Here is a 20736-nt window from a genome sequence, read left to right as displayed (position 1 = left end):
GATGTACAACCACTTCAAGATTAGCAAATAATTGCTTAAAAACCTTGCATGAGCATATTTTTAATAAAAACCTAGTTGGTTTTTACCTTGTATAAATGGACTTGCAGGTGTGGTAAAAGTCAAGCGTGATTACAAAATTAGTGTAATACAAATTGAACACCCAGGGGGATGTTTGAAATTTCTAGTCCCATTTGCTAAAGGCATGGTGATATTACCCAAACCGAAACCTCAATGTGACACAGTGACAAATCCAGCAGAATTACCTCTGAGATAAAACAGACCTGACCAGTAACCCCAGGGGACTCTGCAATCACTACAGTCACTGAACGCAGCGAAACAGTTGCTAGGCTCTGTCTTCTACCGTTTCGGTCTCCTCACACCCCATCTGTCACTCTACCTTTCTTCGTCTGCTTAGGAGCCTACATCTCCATACCTGCCCCCCTGCCAGCTCTCACTCACACACAAACACCCAAACCCATCCATGAGTGTCAATTCCCCGCTCTCCCTCTCCATGACCCCTCTCCCTCCCTTCATCTCTCTGACACTCAGCAGGGCTGCTCTGCATTTCTCTCTGCCTGCAGGCGAACATATGCTGCTCGTCCCTTTAGATTCCGGTGTGTTCAAGATAGCGGGATTGTTTAATGTTTATTAATCACCTGTCTGTGGTGGGGAGCAAGAGGGAAAGGAGGCACGCTAGTGCACACGAGTCGAGTGTAAAAACACTTGTGTACAAAGGAGTGTGGAAACAAGTACACAGCCAAAGATAGAATAAGTGCGCATCTCTCGTTACGACCCCCACCCCCCCAAATACTTTTTATTTTAATCTAAAGACACTCATTAAAGGGACCACCCCTCCAATGAAAATGAGGATAATATCTCCTTTTGTGTTCCAAAGAAGAAAGTATGTCATACTAGTTTGGAACAACATGACAATTTTCATTTTTGGCTGAACTATCCCTTTAAGAATGGAAGAAGAAACACACAATAAGAAGAGCATATAACTAACAGAGGGTTGATGATTTATTAGAGCACAGAGGGTTACATTTAGAGTACAAAAGAGTGTGTGGCTAGAGGGAATAACAGTAGTTGCTCATTTGGGGTCCACAGGGAGCTTCTCCATGTCATGGATGCCATCCTTGTCGATCAAACGGACAGTGAATGAAGGCAGGTTCATGATAAAACGTTTGTTGAGCTGTTGGAGAAAAAGAAAACACACCAAAACTGTTACAACAAGACCATATACTGTAATTGTATATACAGTTTAAAAAAACCTTTAAACTGACTTTCTTCTGCTGAACACAAACGAAAAGTTTTAGAAGAATATTTCAGCTCTGTAGGTACTCACAATGCAAGTGAATGGTGACCCATACTTTGAAGCTCCAAAAGCACATAATCCATAAATTAAATACATGTCTTCAGAAGTGATATGATAGGTGTGAAGCAGATCAATATTGAAGTTTTTTTTTTTTACTATAAATTTCCACTTTTTTAGTTTTTGGTGATTCACGTTCTTCATGCAGATCACCACCTTCTGGGCAGGGAGGAGAATTAACAATAAAAAGGACTTATATATATATATATATATATATATATATATATAAATATTGATCTGTTTCTAACCCACTATCATATTGCTTCTGAAGATATGGATTAAACCAATGGAGTCACATGGATTACTTTTATGTTGCATTTATGTGATTTTTTTAACCTTAAAGGCTCTGGCCACCATTCAGTTGGATTGCAAGGACCAACAGAAATGAAATATTTGTTTGTGTGAGCTCAAGAATGAAAGTCATGCACATCTGGGATGGCATGAGGGTGAGTAAATGAGAATTTTCATTTTTAGGTGAACTATCCCTTTAAAGCTGCTCTGTGCCAGCGCAAAATTCTTTGTAAAGACGGAATGCTGCATAAAAGCTGAAAAGACTAAATGATGCCTGCTCTGACCCGCCTCAGCCCCCTAGTATCAAAGTAAAATAAATAATATTTAAATAATAAATCGATAATTAAAACATTATTAACTTTTTAAAAAGTGCTTCCTGCCAGCGCATCACATAGCTGTCGCGTGACGCAAATGCGTCGATGAGTTCACATGAGAATTCGGAAGAGGCGCTTATTATTCGGAATAGAGCGAACGCAACGTCATGTGAGAAGTTGGCCATTCAAACGACATCAGAGCCCTAGACAGAAGAGCCCATTTAAAGTTAAATTATTTACCTTTTTCTTACATAAACTTATCGATTCACTTCAGAAGAAATTCATTGATCAACTGGAGTCGTGTGGATTACTTTTATGCATCCTAAATATGACTTTGACCGTCAAAGTGCTGGCACCCGTTTACTTGCATCATCTTTCGACAATAAATTGATTTGATTTATAAGGACCTGACAGAGCTCTATCTACTTCTAAATCTTAATTTGTGTTCTGCTGAACAAAAACAGTCATACACATCTGGGATGGCATTAGGGTAAGCGAATAATGAGATAATTGATTCCTTTAAATTCCTTTGTTCTATTCCTTTAAACTTGTTGTTGACATTTCATTTAGTTTCAAATTCAAAAGTGTAATTTCCTGTTTTCATTAATTTCATATTTCTATATTTGTTTTATTTAAAACACATTAATGTCAAAATATTTTATATGTAATTGCTGTGTGAATACATTTATGCCACCTCAAAGCGGTCTATAATATATATATTTTCTTGGCATATATGCCAATTCAGATATAGCTTCTGTGCCAACTTTGCAGTGTAAAGATTGCTTTGGATGATAACGTTAATTCTGACAACTATTTAGCCCAGTGTCTGATATGGGCCAGATTCAAAAGATTGTGTTTACAACTTAAAACAGAGCAGAAAATCAGAATTGGGCATTTTGGCATTAGGTGTAAATGAAGCGCTAGCAGCACACTTAAAATCTGCTAACTAGAAAGAGAGAAACTATGAACTCAATGTGGATGAATAGACCAACACATGGAGACTGCATCTTACCTCCACTAAACACTTCTTCAGCAGATCCATGGCCTCCTCACGAGTCAGATCTGAAGTAAAAAAAAAAAAAAAGTAAAAACAGAAAAAGTTTAAGGGTTCAAAACAAAAAAATCTACAATAACTTGACCCTCTCGAGTGAGAGTGTAGATTCACCTGGTCTATAGTATCGGTCCAGGATGGAGAGGGTAAGGAAGGCACCGTATCCGTGCGCAGCGAAGGGAGCTTTGGCAAGTGCTGACAGGTAGTCCATGTAGTACAGTCCTGGACCATCAGTCTCATCATATCCTGCCAGAAGCAGGTTCACATGGTATGGAGTCTGAAAAAGAGAAAGAGCTTTGAGTTACCACTTTTTTGACAACTTGTTAACAACTATCATTCAATAAATCCAACAGGTGAGGAACAATGTACAGTCATGCGGTCATTTTCACTAAATAAACCCAGACATGAAGGTGATGGATCTTTTATCATGAAAATAATCTAGACTGTACATGATCCTGCTTATTATACAGCTATTAGAATAATACAAATAAATGTACATGAAACACTAATTTGAACTGAAATAATTGTATTATGTGAGAAGAAAGAGACCCCAGACAGCAATAAGAAACGAATCGGTTACCTAACGTAACCTCGGTTCTCTCTAGACGAGGGAACGAGTATTGCGTAAGCTAGCTTACGCTAAGGGAAAGATTCATCTTTTCTGAGATATTGAAGCCAAAAAATTATCCTTAATTTTGTATCATTTGTCAACGCAGTGCAGCAACTGCAGACCTTGAGCGGGCTAGCTAGCGAGCTCATTGGTTGCTCTGCGGCAACTGCTGCAGCCTATAGACGAACTTGGGCGAACTCGCGTCCAATGAGAGGCGTCCGCGCGCTTACTGCATCAAAGCCCGCCAAAATGGGCGTGGCTAGAGTGCATATAAGCATAGTTCGTAGGCTGGAACCCTGGTTTTCATTGAATGAAGCGAAAGTCGCTCGTGGCGCGAGCACGGCCGGCTACGCAATACTCGTTCCCTCGTCTAGAGAGAACCGAGGTTACGTTAGGTAACCGATTCGTTCTCTTACGAGAGGTTTTCTCGTATTGCGTAAGCTAGCTTACGCTACGGGAACCCATTGTCAGCGCCGTGCGTGCCAAGCATCCACTGCATGAGCCCCGGGGGTGGGGGGACCCGGGGGAGCCCTTGTGAGTGGGGAAATAATATTTGGCCGGCAAGAGTGCGGGTCATTGATTGTGTAATACATAAGCACATTGTGGGAAGGGAACGACAGAGCGGCGGTGCCGGTCTGTGTGGAATGAGTCCCATCAGTGCAGCTCACCAGGGGAGCTGTAGCGTATTAAACCGCTAGTATTTTTGCCTGCAGGGAGGGCACTTCCAGATTGTAAAATCTGACAAAGGTGGAGGGGGAAGCCCAGCCCGCTGCCACACATATGTCGTGAATGGAAATCCCGCTGGACCATGCTCACGATGAGGCCATGCCTCTAGTGGAGTGAGCCCTAATGCCCAACGGGCATAGCAGATCTTTTGACGCGTATGCGGCAGCAATAGCGTCCACTATCCATCTAGACAGTGTCTGTTTCGAGGCGGCGAGACCTTTGGTGCGCCCTCCGAACGAAATGAAAAGCTGCTCAGAGCGTCTGAAAGAGGCGGAGCGCGCAGTATACAATCTCAGTGCTCTGACTGGACAAAGGAGATTGGCGTCGCGTTCGCTATCGGATGCTGGCAGCGCCGATAGGGAAATGACCTGTGCTCTGAAAGGAGTACCGATCACCTTGGGAACATAGCCGTGTCTAGGCTTTAAAATGACCTTGGAGTCACTTGGTCCAAACTCAAGACACGCAGCGCTGACAGACAGCGCGTGAAGGTCTCCCACACGTTTGACTGATGACAGGGCAGTCAGAAAAATGGTTTTGAGTGAAAGGTATTTCAAATCCACGGATTGAAGCGGTTCGAAAGGGGGGGCTTTCATAGTTTCGAGAACTATAGAAAGATCCCAGATAGGAACCGATGGGGGGCGCGGGGGGGTTCATCCTTCTAGCTCCCCTGAGGAAGCGGATGACCAGTTTTTTCCCAGTGACTGGCCGTGCAGGGGTTCAGCGAACGCCCCGACGGCCGCCACATACACTTTGAGCGTGGATGGGGATCTGCCCTTATCCAGCAGCTCTTTGTAAAAACACGAGCAGCGACGACACCCCACATGTCCGTGGGTCCAGGTCTCTGTCGGTGCACCATTTTGAAAACACAGACCATTTTGACGCATAGAGTCTTCTCGTGGAAGGGGCTCTAGCGTGTATGATGGTGTTTATTACCCCTTCTGGCAGAGCGACGGGTAGTCGTTGATCACCCACGCGTGCAGCGCCCAGCGCTCTGGGTGGGGATGCCAGATCGTGCCGCGAGCTTGAGAGAGGAGATCTGCTCTCACTGGGATGGGCCACGGCGCTGTCAGTGACAGCTGCGTAAGCTCCGGGAACCATGTCTGATTCTCCCAACGCGCGGCTATGAGGAGCACCGAGTGACGCGTTTCCCTGATCCTCTGCATTACCTGTGGCAATAGCGAGACGGGAGGGAAGGCGTAAAGCGGGCGGTTGGGCCAGTCCTGGGCCAGCGCGTCCTCGCTTTCGAGAAAAATATTGGGCAGTGAGAGTTCTCTTCTGACGCAAAGAGGTCTATCTCTGCTCTGCCGAATATGCGCCATAACTTCTGGACTGTTTGAGCGTGCAGGGACCATTCCCCTGGGGGAATATTGTCTCTGGACAGTCTGTCCGGGCCGTCGTTCAGGTGGCCTGGCACGTGCGTCGCCCTCAGCGAGCGCAGGTGGCACTGGGACCAACTCAGTATGCGTTTCGTCAGATGGAAGAGGTTCCTGGATCTGACACTGCCCTGACGGTTTAGGTAGGATACCACAGATCTGTTGTCCGAACGGACCAGGACGTGGTGACCCTGAATGACCGGGAGAAAGCGCACAAGCGCGTACTCGACCGCTATCATTTCCAGACAATTTATGTGAAGGAGCTTTTCCTGAACTGACCATAGGCCAAAAAAAACCGGAGAGCCCTCGCAGACTGCGCCCCAACCCGTGTTGGACGCGTTTGTCGAGATGACTTTTCGGCGAGATACAGCTCCCATCATCACTCCCCGCTGATACCATTCGGCCAGTGTCCAGGGCTGCAGAGCTGAAATACAGGTCTGAGTCACCTTGATCGGCTGGCGGCCTGTGGCCCAAGCCCGGCGAGACGCGCGGGTGTTTAGCCAATGCTGAAGCGGGCGCGTGCGCAGTAAACCCAGCTGAAGTACTGCTGCGGCTGAGGCCATGTAACCTAGCACTCTCTGAAATTTTTTCAGAGGCGTGAGGCTGTTCATCTGAAAGGACGCGACTAGTCGCTGAACACGGCGCGCGCGCTGTGTAGATAAGCGAGCCGTCATTGCCACGGAGTCTAGTTCGATTCCAAGGAAGGAAATTGCCTGACTGGGCTGTAGTGAGCTCTTGGTCCAATTGACTGCAAGACCCAAACTGTTCAGATGGCTGAGGAGAACTGTTCTGTGAGACAGAAGCTCCGTATGTGACTGTGCCATAATCAGCCAGTCGTCCAAATAGTTCAGAATTCGCAAGCCCTGACTCTGCAGGGGTGGGAGCGCCGCATCCATGCACTTCGTGAAAGTACGGGGTGCTAAAGACAGGCCGAACGGAAGGACGGTGTATTGATAAACCTGGCCGTCGAAGGCGAATCTCAAGAATGGCCTGTGACGGGGATTTATCTGAATCTGAAAATAGGCATCTTTCAGATCGAGAGAGATAAACCAGTCCCCTGGCGCGTATGCGTGAGGAGTTTCCTGATTGTAAGCATTTTGAACGGTCTTTTTGCAAGCACCTTGTTCAAAACCCTGAGATCTAATATTGGTCTGAGGCCGCCGTCTTTCTTGGGAACAAGAAAATAACGGCTGTAAAACCCCGACTCGCTCAGCGAAGGCGGCACTTTCTCTATGGCCCTTTTGCACAGAAGGTTTGCTATTTCTGAACGAAGCATGCAGGCTGCTTCCGTGTTCACAATAGTTTCGAGCCGCGCTCTGAAGCGGGGAGGGCGGCGATCGAACTGTAGCAAATAGCCCTGTTTTATTGTGCTTAACACCCATTTGGATATCCTGGGATAGCTTCCCACGCTTTGAAGCGTAACGCTAGAGGGTGAATGGCCAAATCGCCCTGATTGCCGCACACAGCGCGCTGAACAGAATGTGTGAGCGCGCTTACTGTGCTTATGCATGACTGCTCGCAGACAGCAGGGACAGGCTGTTCTGTGAGTGACTTCCCGATTGAGGTGAATGGGGAAAGAGTCACATCTGTTAAGTGCGCGAGCATAGTCACGGGCACGGGACTTACATACAGAGAAGTGTTTGCTGGCCGTGTGACAGAGCGGGCAGAGAATGGGCGCACGCACGTATTCGTGAGCGCGTTTATTGACTAACACTCGAGCGGGCTGTGTCCGCTTTATGTGAGTGGGCTCTGATCGGGACACGGGAAGTGTAATGCTTGTGTGTAGGGGTGAACACTGGATTGTGGGCACATTTTCTACACATAAGGCATGTTTGCTCTTTACAAGATTTCTTTGGGTCGCCGTGAAAACGGCGTTTGAGTGCAGGCAAGCGGGCAGCATCACCGGCTTGTTGGCTGCTGAACCCACCACTGCAGTAGCCTCAGAGAAGGGGACTGACAGAGGGCGAAGATTTGACGGCTGTCCGGCTGCGGCGGGACTGAGCCGTCGTTTTCTCAACAAAGCTAGGAGGACTTCGGTTGCTCAGGTTTCAACGCAAGCTTAGGCCGAGGCCCGCGGGGGGCGGCGGTCTGCGGCGGCTGTCTGAGTGCGACCTAGGGCGGCCGCCCTGTCGACGCTGAAAAGTCTGGCTTTGCTGAGCTGGGCGCTGTGAAGAGGCTCGTGCAGGAGGCTGGTCACGTGGGCGGCCTGCAGAGGAGCTAGCGCGACGAGGCAGGAAGAGATTCATGGCTTGGGTGGCTTTCTGGACTTCCGTGAAATGGTCAACAATGCCACTCACCGCGGAACCGAAGAGACCGGACGGAGAGAGCGGCGCGTTGTCCGTCGCGCTCCTTAGATCTGAAACAGCCTCTGGGTGTCCGCCTTTCTCATATCATTCTCGAAGGAGGTCCGCTTGGAGGATCTGTAAGACGGCCATGGAATGCGGCATAGGCGCGGCATAGGCGGAAGTAGTTCTGCAGGCCTAGACGGGAGCACCGGTTTAGACCGCCATCTCGTGGAGGGCGGGCAAAGTTGTGCTGCTACCGAATCCTCTGGATTCCTGGGCCGAGGAGGCGGCTTGGGAGCCTGACCACTCCTCGCTGTCCGAAGCCATGATGGAACAGCAACCCTTATCCTCCGCCTCGTCATCCCAGATGGCAGCAGTGCGGCCGCTCGGCGGCAACTGCGCGTCCCGGGGGGGCGGGGAGGGTGAAAGCGAGACTCGAGGGAGAGGCTCCGGCGAGGCAGTCGCTTCAAACACCGGTTCCGGCAGCCTTTGGGAGCGGCGCTTCTTATTGCGCGGCGAAACGAAAGGCGGCGCGGCAGCTTCGGTTTTGCATGCTTCGAGTCGAGCCCGCAGGGTCGACATCGGAAGCTCCTCGCAGAGGTCGCATCCGCCGTCAGCGAGGGCGAGCTCTGCATGTTCCCGTCCCAGGCAGAGAGCGCAGATGAGGTGGCGGTCTCCGGTGCTGAGAGGAGCGCGGCATGAGCCGCAGGAAGTGCGAGGCATCTTTAAAAAGACGCTCGATACTCTTTTTGTGAAGTTCGCTGAGGAACTTGGCTTGCTCTAAAAAAGGATACGTCGCCGGATGGCGTAGCTCGCAGGATGGCTGAAGGTGGCGAAGACAGCCGGCTTCTTCGAGCGCTGTCCAAGCTTGCTAGATGCCCCTCGAACGGCGACGCGGCTTCCAGTTCAGAGATGCGAAGAGCTTCGTTGAAGAGATGAAAATCAGGGTTCCAGCCTACGAACTACGCTTATATGCACTCTAGCCACGGCCATTTTGGCGGGCTTTGATGCAGTAAGCGCGCGGACGCCTCTCATTGGACGCGAGTTCGCCCAAGTTCGTCTATAGGCTGCAGCAGTTGCCACAGAGCAACCAATGAGCTCGCTAGCTAGCCTGCTCAAGGTCTGCAGTTGCTGCACTGCGTTGACAAATGATACAAAATTAAGGATAATTTTTTGGCTTCAATATCTCAGAAAAGATTAATCTTTCCCGTAGCGTAAGCTAGCTTACGCAATACGAGAGAACCTCTCGTAAGAGAACCTGCACAGCTATGCGGGAATTCAGTTGCCTGGGACAACTGTCAATTACACAGTTTAGCAGTCATTATATAAATGTATTTGACCACAGAATGTTGCAATTCCAGAGAGCCTGTGTCATTGTAAGAGAAGTTCAAACATATTGCAACAGTTGCAAATATGATTACAGCAATTCAAAATTAGGCTAAAGCATGGACTCAATCTGAAAACACATATCAAGTTATATCATCGGATGCAGCAGTAAAAGGGTTAGATGGAGGCAGCATGTAAGAGATGGAGAGAGAGCAAAGGGAGGGGTGTGAAACAGCCGAGAAAGGGGAGCGAAGGGAGTGTGGAGCGGTCTGGGGGGGTCGCTGGTGTCAACAGCAGTGTGACATCTGCAGGAAGACGGCACCCCTGCTGCCGCGAGCACCTACCCACCTCCTCTCTCCTCCCCTCCTTCTCCCGCCCTCACCCCAATGCCCTGGAGCAATGCCAGCTCTCATTAAAACTTATTTTAGTCCTCTTCCTCCCTCTATCTCTACTTCCAAATCTCAGCTTCAGCTAAAACTACATCCACTTTCCCACAAGTTGCCACCATCACTCTCAGATTGCTCAGATACTTTGCCAGTGCAGTCAGTAACATTGCAGATTGAAAGGTAAGCATTAGAGCAATTATTTGCAGCTCAACACACAACGATGCAGTGGTGGATTGTGTCTGTTGTGTTGATTTCACGCTACGTGAAACCTAGTTGGTGAGACGCAGTGCTGGAAAGTAAATAAAGTTCATCTTTTACTCTCTGTAACCATGAGCTTGTAGCTAACTAGCTAACCACATAGCTATTTTCATTGCTTGTCAGCGGAGTGGAAGCTAATGTGTAGACATGTATTCACCAAACAGTTTTGTTCAGGATTCGCAGTCTGGAACCCCCTTCAACCGAACAATTCCAGTCATTGCATTTACAAAATATAATATTTAAAAGTCTGGTTTTCTAACATTGAAAGTTTCCCCTGAACTTGTATAGCAGAATACGGTGTAACATCGCTGCCGCTGTTTATCTCTTGACTTGGCAGTTGTAAATGCTTGTTTTACAACCTGCCCCTAATTGACTGGCAGTATTAAAATAGTCAGCATTTGACTGATACTAAACAGGACTACTAATGTTTATTTAGCTATTTATTTTATTTTTATTTATTCTTTATTTAAATGGTCAGCAACTGACTGATACTGAATATACAGTACTGGTGTTTATTTAGCTATTTATTGTATTTCTATTTATTCTTTATTATTTTCTCAGTGTTCATTTCTAGAATTTGTTGACAATGTATATATAATATTAAGGTCAAATATTCTTTGATAAAAATATGTTTAAGAAAGCAGCCTTCTTAGTACCTTTGCATAGTCATATCGGTGCAAAATCCACATAGAAATGTCTGTTTTCATTCCAGCTCAGAAATGTACTATATAGGCCACCATATCAGTAATCAGTGAATTTCCCCCCTCTAAAATCAGTATCGGTCTCAAAAATCCCATATCGATCGGGCTCCTATTCAAGATATCAAATATTCCTTTACAAATTTACATCAGCAGTGTCTTGACAATATTCTAAAGAATTTTGAAGCAATTCATGTAATCATAAGAGGGCTATTTCAAAGTCTGTTAGTGACATACTTCCTGCTACCAGTTGGTGGCGCTATGACAGTGACCCATAATAGCTGCATCAATGTAATCAGCCCTCATTACCAAACGTACAGCAAAATGTTCATCAAAATTGTGCAATGCACACAGAAGATATAAGGCAAAAATGTATTGCTTCTCTATGGCGACACCGTTCAAAATATAAAAAATCTGTTCGCAATTTAGCATCTTTAACGTCTTGACATAGTATCGCCAAAATTTCGTGACAATCACATGAATCCCCAAGGATCATTCAAAAGTTCAAGCCTGCAATTTAAAAAAAATGCACATTCAATCCAACGACTTCCTGTTGAGTAGGGATGGGCATTTCCATCATTTTGTCTACTCGAGTACTCTGAATAATTACTTGAGTACTCATCGAGTACTCAAGGGGCAATGACATGCACGTATATAACTGTATATATAATATGTCTGACAAACGTCTTTGGCTGCTGAATTGCATCTTGTTGTTCCCTCTGTCTTACTGTTCTTCCTTCAGGTTACTGTAGTAACCTTAGTAAGCATGCACCAGTTTTTTTCATGACTGTTTGAACCGTCTATTTTCAAATCACTTTCAGATTTGAAGACACTGCATTCTGTTCCATTTAGCTGTGCTCTGTCTAGCTGTTTGAAACACATGCCTGCTGTATATACATTAACTCCACTGCCTTTCAACTGGGAAAGTGCAACGGAATGGCACTTTATGTCAGACTTATAACTTGGAATCTGGTGCGGGAATCTTCAACTCGCATTTCATTGAGATGCAGGTGTGCGTTACATCACTTAGGGCAGGGAGGTTTACAGTCAGCGACATTCACTTTGATTAAATAATACACATTAACGAGTCAAATTTCTTACATTAAATGATAATAAAATAGTTTCCACTTCAACCCACCGGAGTAAATTTAATCTGATCCAGGATGCCCTTGTTCTCCGTAGATCTTTGGGGGCACGATTGGGTGAGTAAACATCCCCTAGAGAAGCTCACCTGTGCAATATGCTTTACTCCCAGCAGGAAGGTTACATGAACTGGGGGCTCATTGAAAGACAAGATTTGTAAAGAAATCCCCCCGAGTGTCATCTACCCCTATCTGTATAAACTCAACACCTGTTTCATACATTCTCCACCTGCCTCATAAGCTACAGTTCAAACACAACAGCTTTTTCAGTCACCTGAGTCCCAATGTCTAAAAAGAAAAATCAGAGAGGCAACAATAAAGGCTTTTTCTGATGGGCATTTGGACAAATAACAGTATTGTACTATTCATCCTGTCTTTCTCTCCGTCTTTTATCCTCTGTTCCTCATCCCTTGCTCACTGCCCTAGGACATGTTCTTGTCGTCGGCATCTCTGCCCAATCTACCATATTCATTGTTCATCTGTAGTGGAACAGGGAAATGCCTTGCAATATGGCATCAGTAATTATTTGTGTCAGTGTGCAGGGAAAGAGTGTGGGGCCAATATTGTTTCACGTGTGCCAATAATGGCAAACTGTTGCTGGACTGTTTTGGGGATAGCTTCAAGGAAACTTGGATGCAGTCATGATTTCAAATGAAAAGCAAAACACATAAAACGACCACAGTACATGTGGTTTTGGCTGTAAAGTGCCTGTTTAGATCAGTAACTCCCATTTGATGGATTTGATCATAGACAATGAAGCTTGTGCAGGTTAATCAGACTGTTTCATGTAGCCTACCTATTCTCTCTCATGTTCTCTTTTTCTGAAAAGTTTTATCAGAGGACCAATTCACACTCCAGGGGAGCCCCAGAGGCACAGTTGTTTTTTAGAAACCTGGCACTTAAAGCGTGCTTGACATCCCTCTCATTTAAACATCCCGAAGGGGTTAAGCACAAGTGTAAAATGGGTCTATACTTAAAACCCTGACTTAATTAAAAACTGCCATAAGGTTGCATGATTACTTCTAAATTCTCTAAAATATAACTTATCATGCTCAAAATAAGAATTTGAGAAAAAAACAATTTTGTTAAATATTTATACACATCAGCAGTATCCAAGTATCAATATGAATAAAAAGAATGATGTATATTAGCCAAACATTCATTGCTTAAAGGCAAATTAGAGAGAAAAATATTGAAACAGACTAATTTATTCTTGTTCTGTGGGCAAGCACTGTTTAAGGAAGAGTAGGCCGAGGTGAGCTAAAGCATGCCGAGTGCTCACCTGCAGCACTTTCTCAGCCCCAAAAGACATCCCATTTGCTGTCTTTGTGGTAGGGATGGGTGAGGATTGTCAACCAATCGGTTAGTAGACTAATGAGTTATCGAGATTTTACAGTTTTGTAGCATGTTTTAAGGTGATGAATTTAGATATGCAACTTCTCTGAAAGGATTTTAGCCTGCTTACATCATGTTGTGCATTAGTGTGCCAACAGTAGATATTTTAACTGCCAGCATGTTCAAACCCTCTCCAAGATGTTGCATATCTAAATTCACAAACAAAACAAATTTAAAAATTCATCGCCTTCAACAATAAATAATTTAAAAACTATTACCGTTGGAACTGTTGTGAGTGAAGTTCGTGTTATTATACAAAGTCTGCTGGTCTCCATGTGAGAAGTATTATAGTTATGGTCATTTGCAATAAAAGGACCGTTATTTAGCCTCTTTATTTGTGGATATCTGTCAGTTACCATTTTGGTCTCCTTCCGGTCAGCAGCAAACGCATTCATGAGAATGCGGAGTTCACGTGTTCTCTGGTGTGCCGAATTCGCGTGTGATTAATTTGCGTTGGCATGATACAGACGTGATCTCGTGTTTTTCTCTCAGTTGAGACATCCAGGATAAGCAAACAAATGCACCATTGTGAAAAACATACAGATACAAATACAGTTCTAAACAAAAACCAATGGAGGTCCTGTACAGTGTTCCTCCTACTCAGTTGTAAACAGCGCTCCTCTACCGGGTGTGTCGGATGTTCATCAGTTCTCACATGAACATGCCAACACAATTACGTCACACTAATGCTGAACGGAAGTGATGGTTTATAATTCAAAAGTACTAAAGTATGGATCTTTTTTGCACCAAAAGCAACTGAATCGCTTTAGAAGACATACATTTTACAGCTGGTGATTTCTGGAGCTTTAAAGTCTGAACACAATCCACTGGCATTTTAAGGACCTACTGAGCAAAGATATTTTTCTTCAAATGTGTTCTGTTGAAGAAAGAAAGTCATACACATCTGGGATGGCATGAGGGTGAGTAAATGATGAGAATTTTAATTTCCTTTAATTCCTGACTGTTTTAAAAAAGATGTAATTTTCCACAACATTTATGGAGTAAGGATCATTTAGGAACAAAAATATATTTTAAAAACTAATCAGATTTCATTTTCTTTGTTTCATATGTATATAGATTAAGTTGAACAATGTAAAGAATGATGCAAAAGTTAAATTAGAGGTTCTGTACTCACTCGACTCCTCAGATAGTCTGAAAGGTTTTTCCTTGTGAAGTTTGCAGCAGCTGCTGGGCTGAGTTCATATCCTGATAAAGGGGACATTTTTAGATTAAATCAGGATAAATCCATAAAACAACAGAAAGATCAGCTGGGATGAGTGCTTATCCATATTGAAGTCTTGATTTAGAAAAACTATGCGATATTACAATATAATAAAACATTTAAAAAAGAAAATAAAAAGAACATGCAATTATCATTTCTTCTTTTTCATCAAATGCACAAGACATCTGCAACACTGAAGTAAACTAATTCCACAGGTAAATCATGTAAAGACATCACATTAGACTGAAAAAGGAGAAATGAAAAAGAGACTTCGGCATACTTTCCACAAGATTCATTAAAAGCAGTTATACTTGAGCAGGAATGAGGAAAAACTAATGCTTACCATTTCTCATTTTGTAAAGCTGGACATTTTTCTGGATGTATTCCGCAAACTGTACCGTGTCACCGGCTTCACCCACACACAGGAGCAAGATCTTGTCACTGAGCTTGAACATCTTGTCATAATCTGCCAAACACAGGTCACTATGTTTAAACGATCTTATCACATTGATTGCTAGATGGTAAGTTTTCGCAAGTACTCTACAACTCGATTACATTTGCAAGGTATTGTGGTCTTTAATTAGTGTTCTTGTTTTTTTTTTTAATCACAGTGGAACACATTAATGTCAGATCTTTCATGTGTCATCCTCAGCAGTTCTTTTGCAATTGTATACACATCACTAAGCAAGTTCTACACGTGTCAGCTGATTTTGAAAAAACAGAATATTGACACAGAAAATTAGTGATAAAGACTTGGCAACTTGGGCTGGGCTGAAACGTTATTGACATAGGGTCGAGATTAAATAGGGCTACATCACAATAAGGATGCATATTATTGCTTCTTTATGGCAAATCAATTCAATTTGTGTATTCCTTTTACGTAAATATGACAAATGGATAGATGTCATTGTAAAGTCAGGGAGGTTTGGAGTCACGCTCATACTTTCACTTTCACAACAGAATCGCAAACTCATCCTCTCATAACTGACACTCGAGCACAAAGACAGAAAATAACGGACGTTTTGCTCCCACGAAAGGTTAAAAAAAGTTTAAGTGAAGTTAAGTAGGCTAGGAACCTCTCTTTCAAATAAATTAATATGTAAATCCGTTCAACGCTCGAACTATGTTTGCAGAAATTAGCTAAGATAACACGGCTAGAACTTCTTCACAGTTACTAACTATTTTGAAGCAGGTGAAAACAGTAAAAACATGTATAAACAGTCAAACGTGGTTAATACTTATGATCTGTAACAATTGTATCGACATGTTTGAGTCGTTATGTGGATAACAGACCGGTTCCTGGGATGCTAACATGCTGCTACACATCTGACAAACTCACCTTGTTTCATCTTGATTATACTGCTGGCTGCTACATTATCTGCTGCAACCAGGACAAAGTCTGGACCTTGAATCCCGATCAAGTATTCCATGTTGCGATTTGAGTTTAGATAAACGTTTAAATACAGACAATTTAGGAAATGGTGTTGCAGCGCAGCTCAATCAGATATTACACAGCAAAAGCTGGATGAAATTCAACAGCGGCGCACTGTTTACTCGTCATCGGAAAAGCGCCCCACTGTCACGTGATCCAAATCTGTTCATGGACAAGGCAAGCTGGTATGTGGCTCTGCTCTATTAGTCTAAAAAGTGACAGTTTCTACTTTTAGACATAATTGGACAACATAACAGGGTTACATATGTGATTTCCAGACCTAATGAGAATTTTAAAAAATTGGGATAAGTCAGCTCTAAAATATTGAATTTGTTAGAAATTGCTTATTCACAGTGAGTTTTTATAAAACATATTTTTAATTAAATCTGTATTCATTAATTAAATCTTTAAGGCATGTGCATTCATTAAGTAATTTAAAATACTATCTATCCATCTATCTCTATTTATGTGTGTGTGTGTGTGTTATACAGTACTGTGCAAAAGTCTCAGGTACATAAGATGTTTCACAAAAGCATTTGTCTTAAGATGGTTATTTATATCTTCAGCTTCAGTGTGTCAATAGGTAATATAAATGTAAGACTCCCAAACATTACTTTTGCAAATAGAAATGATTAGAATGGGAGAACAGGGAGCCCTGCAACAAACCCTCAAGCAATGTAGCTCTGAATTAAGCCTTGCTTTTAAACATGTACTAGCATTTCAATGCAATTTTAACATGGTCCTGGTTATGTTTTTGTAATTCTAAATAATGATTACTTAACTTTTCAAGTAATTTTAACATTACTTAAACATGTACCAATGACATTTGGAAGCCTTTCACAGAGAAGCTTAGTGCATACTATGTGGTCTATTAGGTGACATCACGTTGCATTACTGGCAATAGTAACAAGATGCGCACGCAGACTTCAACACTTGGTGTACAAAACAAATTGTATTAGTAATTTTTCACATTATTAATGTCCTGACTTTACTTTGTGATCAGTTGAATGCCACTTTGGTGAATAAAAGTACCAATTTCTTTCCATAATAGCAAAATCTATTACTATGGCCGCCAGTGTGTGTGTGTGTATGTATATATATATATATATATATATATATATATATATATATATATATATATACACTCACCTAAAGGATTATTAGGAACACCTGTTCAATATCACATTAATGTAATTATCTAATCAACCAATCACATGGCAGTTGCTTCAATGCATTTAGGTGTGTGGTCCTGGTCAAGACAATCTCCTGAACTCCAAACTGAATGTCAGAATGGGAAAGAAAGGTGATTTAAGCAATTTTGAGCGTGGCATGGTTGTTGGTGCCAGACGGGCCGGTCTGAGTATTTCACAATCTGCTCAGTTACTGGGATTTTCACGCACAACCATTTCTAGGGTTTACAAAGAATGGTGTGAAAAGGGAAAAACATCCAGTATGCGGCAGTCCTGTGGGCGAAAATGCCTTGTTGATGCTAGAGGCCAGAGGAGAATGGGCCGACTGATTCAAGCTGATAGAAGAGCAACTTTGCCTGAAATAACCACTCGTTACAACCGAGGTATGCAGCAAAGCATTTGTGAAGCCACAACATGCACAACCTTGAGGCGGATGGGCTACAACAGCAGAAGCCCCACCGGGTACCACTCATCTCCACTACAAATAGGAAAAAAAGACTACAATTGGCAAGAGCTCACCAAAGTTGGACAGTTGAAGACTGGAAAAATGTTGCCTGGTCTGATGAGTCTCAATTTCTGTTGAGACATTCAGATGGTAGAGTCAGAATTTGGCGTAAACAGAATGAGAACATGGATCCATCATGCCTTGTTACCACTGTGCAGGCTGGTGGTGGTGGTGTAATGGTGTGGGGGATGTTGTCTTGGCACACTTTAGGCCCCTTAGTGCCAATTGGGCATCGTTTAAATGCCACGGCCAACCTGAGCATTGCTTCTGACCATGTCCATCCCTTTATGGCCACCATGTACCCATCCTCTGATGGCTACTTCCAGCAGGATAATGCACCATGTCACAAAGCTTGAATCATTTCAAACTGGTTTCTTGAACATGACAATGAGTTCACTGTACTAAAATGGCCCCCACAGTCACCAGATCTCAACCCAATAGAGCATCTTTGGGATGTGGTGGAACGGGAGCTTCGTGCCCTGGATGTGCATCCAACAACTCTCCATCAACTGCAAGATGCTATCCTATCAATATGGGCCAACATTTCTAAAGAATGCTTTCAGCACCTTGTTGAATCAATGCCATGTAGAACTAAGGCAGTTCTGAAGGCGAAAGGGGGTCAAACACAGTATTAGTATGGTGTTCCTAATAATCCTTTAGGTGAGTGTGTATGTATATATATATATATATATATATATATCTCATGAACAGTTCATTTTGAGTGGAAAATGAACTTCAGACTTAACAAAACAAGAGGTTCCTAAACATAACAAAAATAATTAGTAATAAAAATTGTGTAAATAAACTTGCAAACAGTGAAACCATGAAAGCTCATGAATTATTCAAGCTTGTGCATGCTGGGAACAGCATTTTTCAAGTAAAATGTACTTATTGTATTTTATTTACAAGTGAAATTTACTAAATTAGCTAATAAATATGACAAGATTTTCTACTATAGGACTGATACAACAATCAAAATAATATGTACTTTTAAGCTAGAGCATTTGTTTTTAAAATGTTTGAATTAAGTACAAATGTAAAATGTACTTAATATTTTCAAGTTCATGCTTAAACTAACTTATTCAATGTAGAACATATTTTTTTGTTTACTTAGGTTGCCTTTGTTTGATGTTATATCTCATTTGAAGATCTAAAACAATTTAGTATGAAAAATACTATACAATTACCACTATGACTCCCATTCACATTCAGTTTTGTTTCTTTGTGTCCTTTTGACTTTACTGTAGTGTTCTAAGCCATTAACACACTTCACAGAAGTAAAATCTGTAAACACATTTGCAAGAGGTTTCTAATGTGAGACACACAGTGGAGTACAAATTATCATAAAAGCTAATTTGTGACATTGACCATGTTAAATCCGCTAGGTAAGATTTTATTGCTTTCATTGAAGCACACAAGATGCTCTTTCGATTGAATCTGAAATCATGCTGGGAGAACATGGATCATAAGATTTTGCACAAACTTTTGGAGTCCTTGCCAGCTCAAAACAAATACCAAGAATTCCTGAAATTCATGTTATTATTATTATTATTATTATTTTCAATTAGAATTTTCATACAAATTGTTATGCTAATATTATAATTTGAAAATGAAAAAAACATTAAATGAAATCACCATCAAAAGTGGCATCAGACTTTTGAACCCCACTGTATATTATATTTATTTTGTCTGAGAACTTTCAGTCTTTACCAATTTTTGTCATAGGCTGCAGATGTTTTTGTATTTTCACTGTAATGTTAAATATGTCTTTGGATGGTAAATTGTGTATCCATGTGATGAAAGTATTTCTGTCTCTTCCTTTCTTTCTGTAGTTGTCACTGGTTCAGCCTGACTGCTTCGTTAGGACTCATCATTTGCATTCAGATTAATTATATAATTACCCACAAATGTCCGGCGGCCACCCCACACCAGCTCATCAGTTCTGCGCCTGTAATTATTTTAATCATTTACTTTCATCTGGAGTGTTCCTGCCATACTCCTGTGTTTAGAGGCCATTCTTAATTACCCTGCCAAGACACTGTTCCCCTCTTTTCATGTGAGGGAAAGGGGCAGAGAGAGAGAGAAAGACAGAGAGAGCCCGATGGGGACAGAATCCAGGAATCTTGACAGCATCATAAAAGCTCCTAGCTCTGCTGGTTGTTCACTCTGTTTTTCCCCACACAACTTCTCCCTCTTTCTCTCCTATTCTCTGTCTCTGACTCCCCACCCCCCGCCAACCCACATCCTTCTCCAGTTCTAACTATTTCTCTCTCGAACTCTCGCTCTCTCTCTCTCGCTCCCCCCACACCTCCTTCACTTCCTCCAGTTCCCCCTTTATCGCAAGCACACACAGGAATCGCCTCCGGGGCCCAGTGCTCTGACTACTAATACACTCACACACACACTGTGACATACATCATGCACCACACTCCCTGCATACAATCTATTTGGAAAATCTATACACCTCACTGTCTGTGGCCTCTCTTTATTTAGACACCACCAACTCAGTTCATGGCTGCATCTGGTTTGTGTCTGGTTGTTGCTGGCTCAATTCCTGTCATGGCTGCTCTCACAATTGTGCCCTCTCAGCAATTGTGAGACACACTGCACTGGTGCAAATATATAAGCTATAATTGGGGCCTCTGGCTGTTTATGGTTTATTCCAACTTTGGAATATTTAAAGTCTGGATGTTGGTATTGGAAGGAATAAGGTTTCATTACCATTAATAACTCATTAACAAGTGTAGAAAATGTGTGTTTCCAATCATTCAAAAAAATATTACTTGACCAAAGGACTGAAAAAATTTTGTTTAAAGGGAAAGTTCACCCAAAAGTGAAAATTTAGTCCTCATTTACTCACCTTCATATTGTTGTCAGTGTTGGGTAGTAACTCAAAAATATAATCCACTAAAAAATACTAATTACTTCTCTAAAATTGTAGATTTTTTTAGACTTCATCGGAAAAGTAATCACATTATTAGTTACTTTTAAATTGCTGCTTCTTCTGTTGTTGTTTTATGGCGGTTGGCAATCCAACTTAAATGGTGCATTCCCGCCACCTACTGGATTGGAGTGTGGAGTGGTAAATGGTTGGAAAGTTGGAGAAAGGGGACTTTTAAGTTGCTTTCTAAATCATTTTTAATTAAATGTTTTGATTTTC

At 42.7% G+C, this 20736-nt stretch overlaps 1 protein-coding gene across 1 annotated transcript; it reads right to left on the bottom strand.

Annotated features, from left to right (window-relative positions):
• Nucleotides 1–982: 982 nt before the first annotated feature.
• On the bottom strand, nucleotides 983–15994 carry LOC127650546 (proteasome subunit beta type-2-like). The gene is made up of 6 exons (XM_052136021.1): nucleotides 15789–15994; nucleotides 14793–14915; nucleotides 14363–14433; nucleotides 3143–3305; nucleotides 2990–3039; nucleotides 983–1192 (listed from the first exon to the last, which is right to left on the bottom strand). The coding sequence occupies exons 1-6, from the start codon at nucleotides 15877–15879 to the stop codon at nucleotides 1091–1093; spliced, it is 600 nt and encodes a 199-aa protein (XP_051991981.1). The 5' UTR covers nucleotides 15880–15994; the 3' UTR covers nucleotides 983–1090.
• Nucleotides 15995–20736: the final 4742 nt, after the last annotated feature.

This window comes from Xyrauchen texanus, chromosome 10 (assembly GCF_025860055.1).
Source record: "Xyrauchen texanus isolate HMW12.3.18 chromosome 10, RBS_HiC_50CHRs, whole genome shotgun sequence".
Lineage (NCBI taxonomy): Eukaryota > Metazoa > Chordata > Actinopteri > Cypriniformes > Catostomidae > Xyrauchen > Xyrauchen texanus.
Note: the sequence above shows the minus strand (reverse complement) of the source record. Positions and strands in the feature narration are given on the sequence as shown.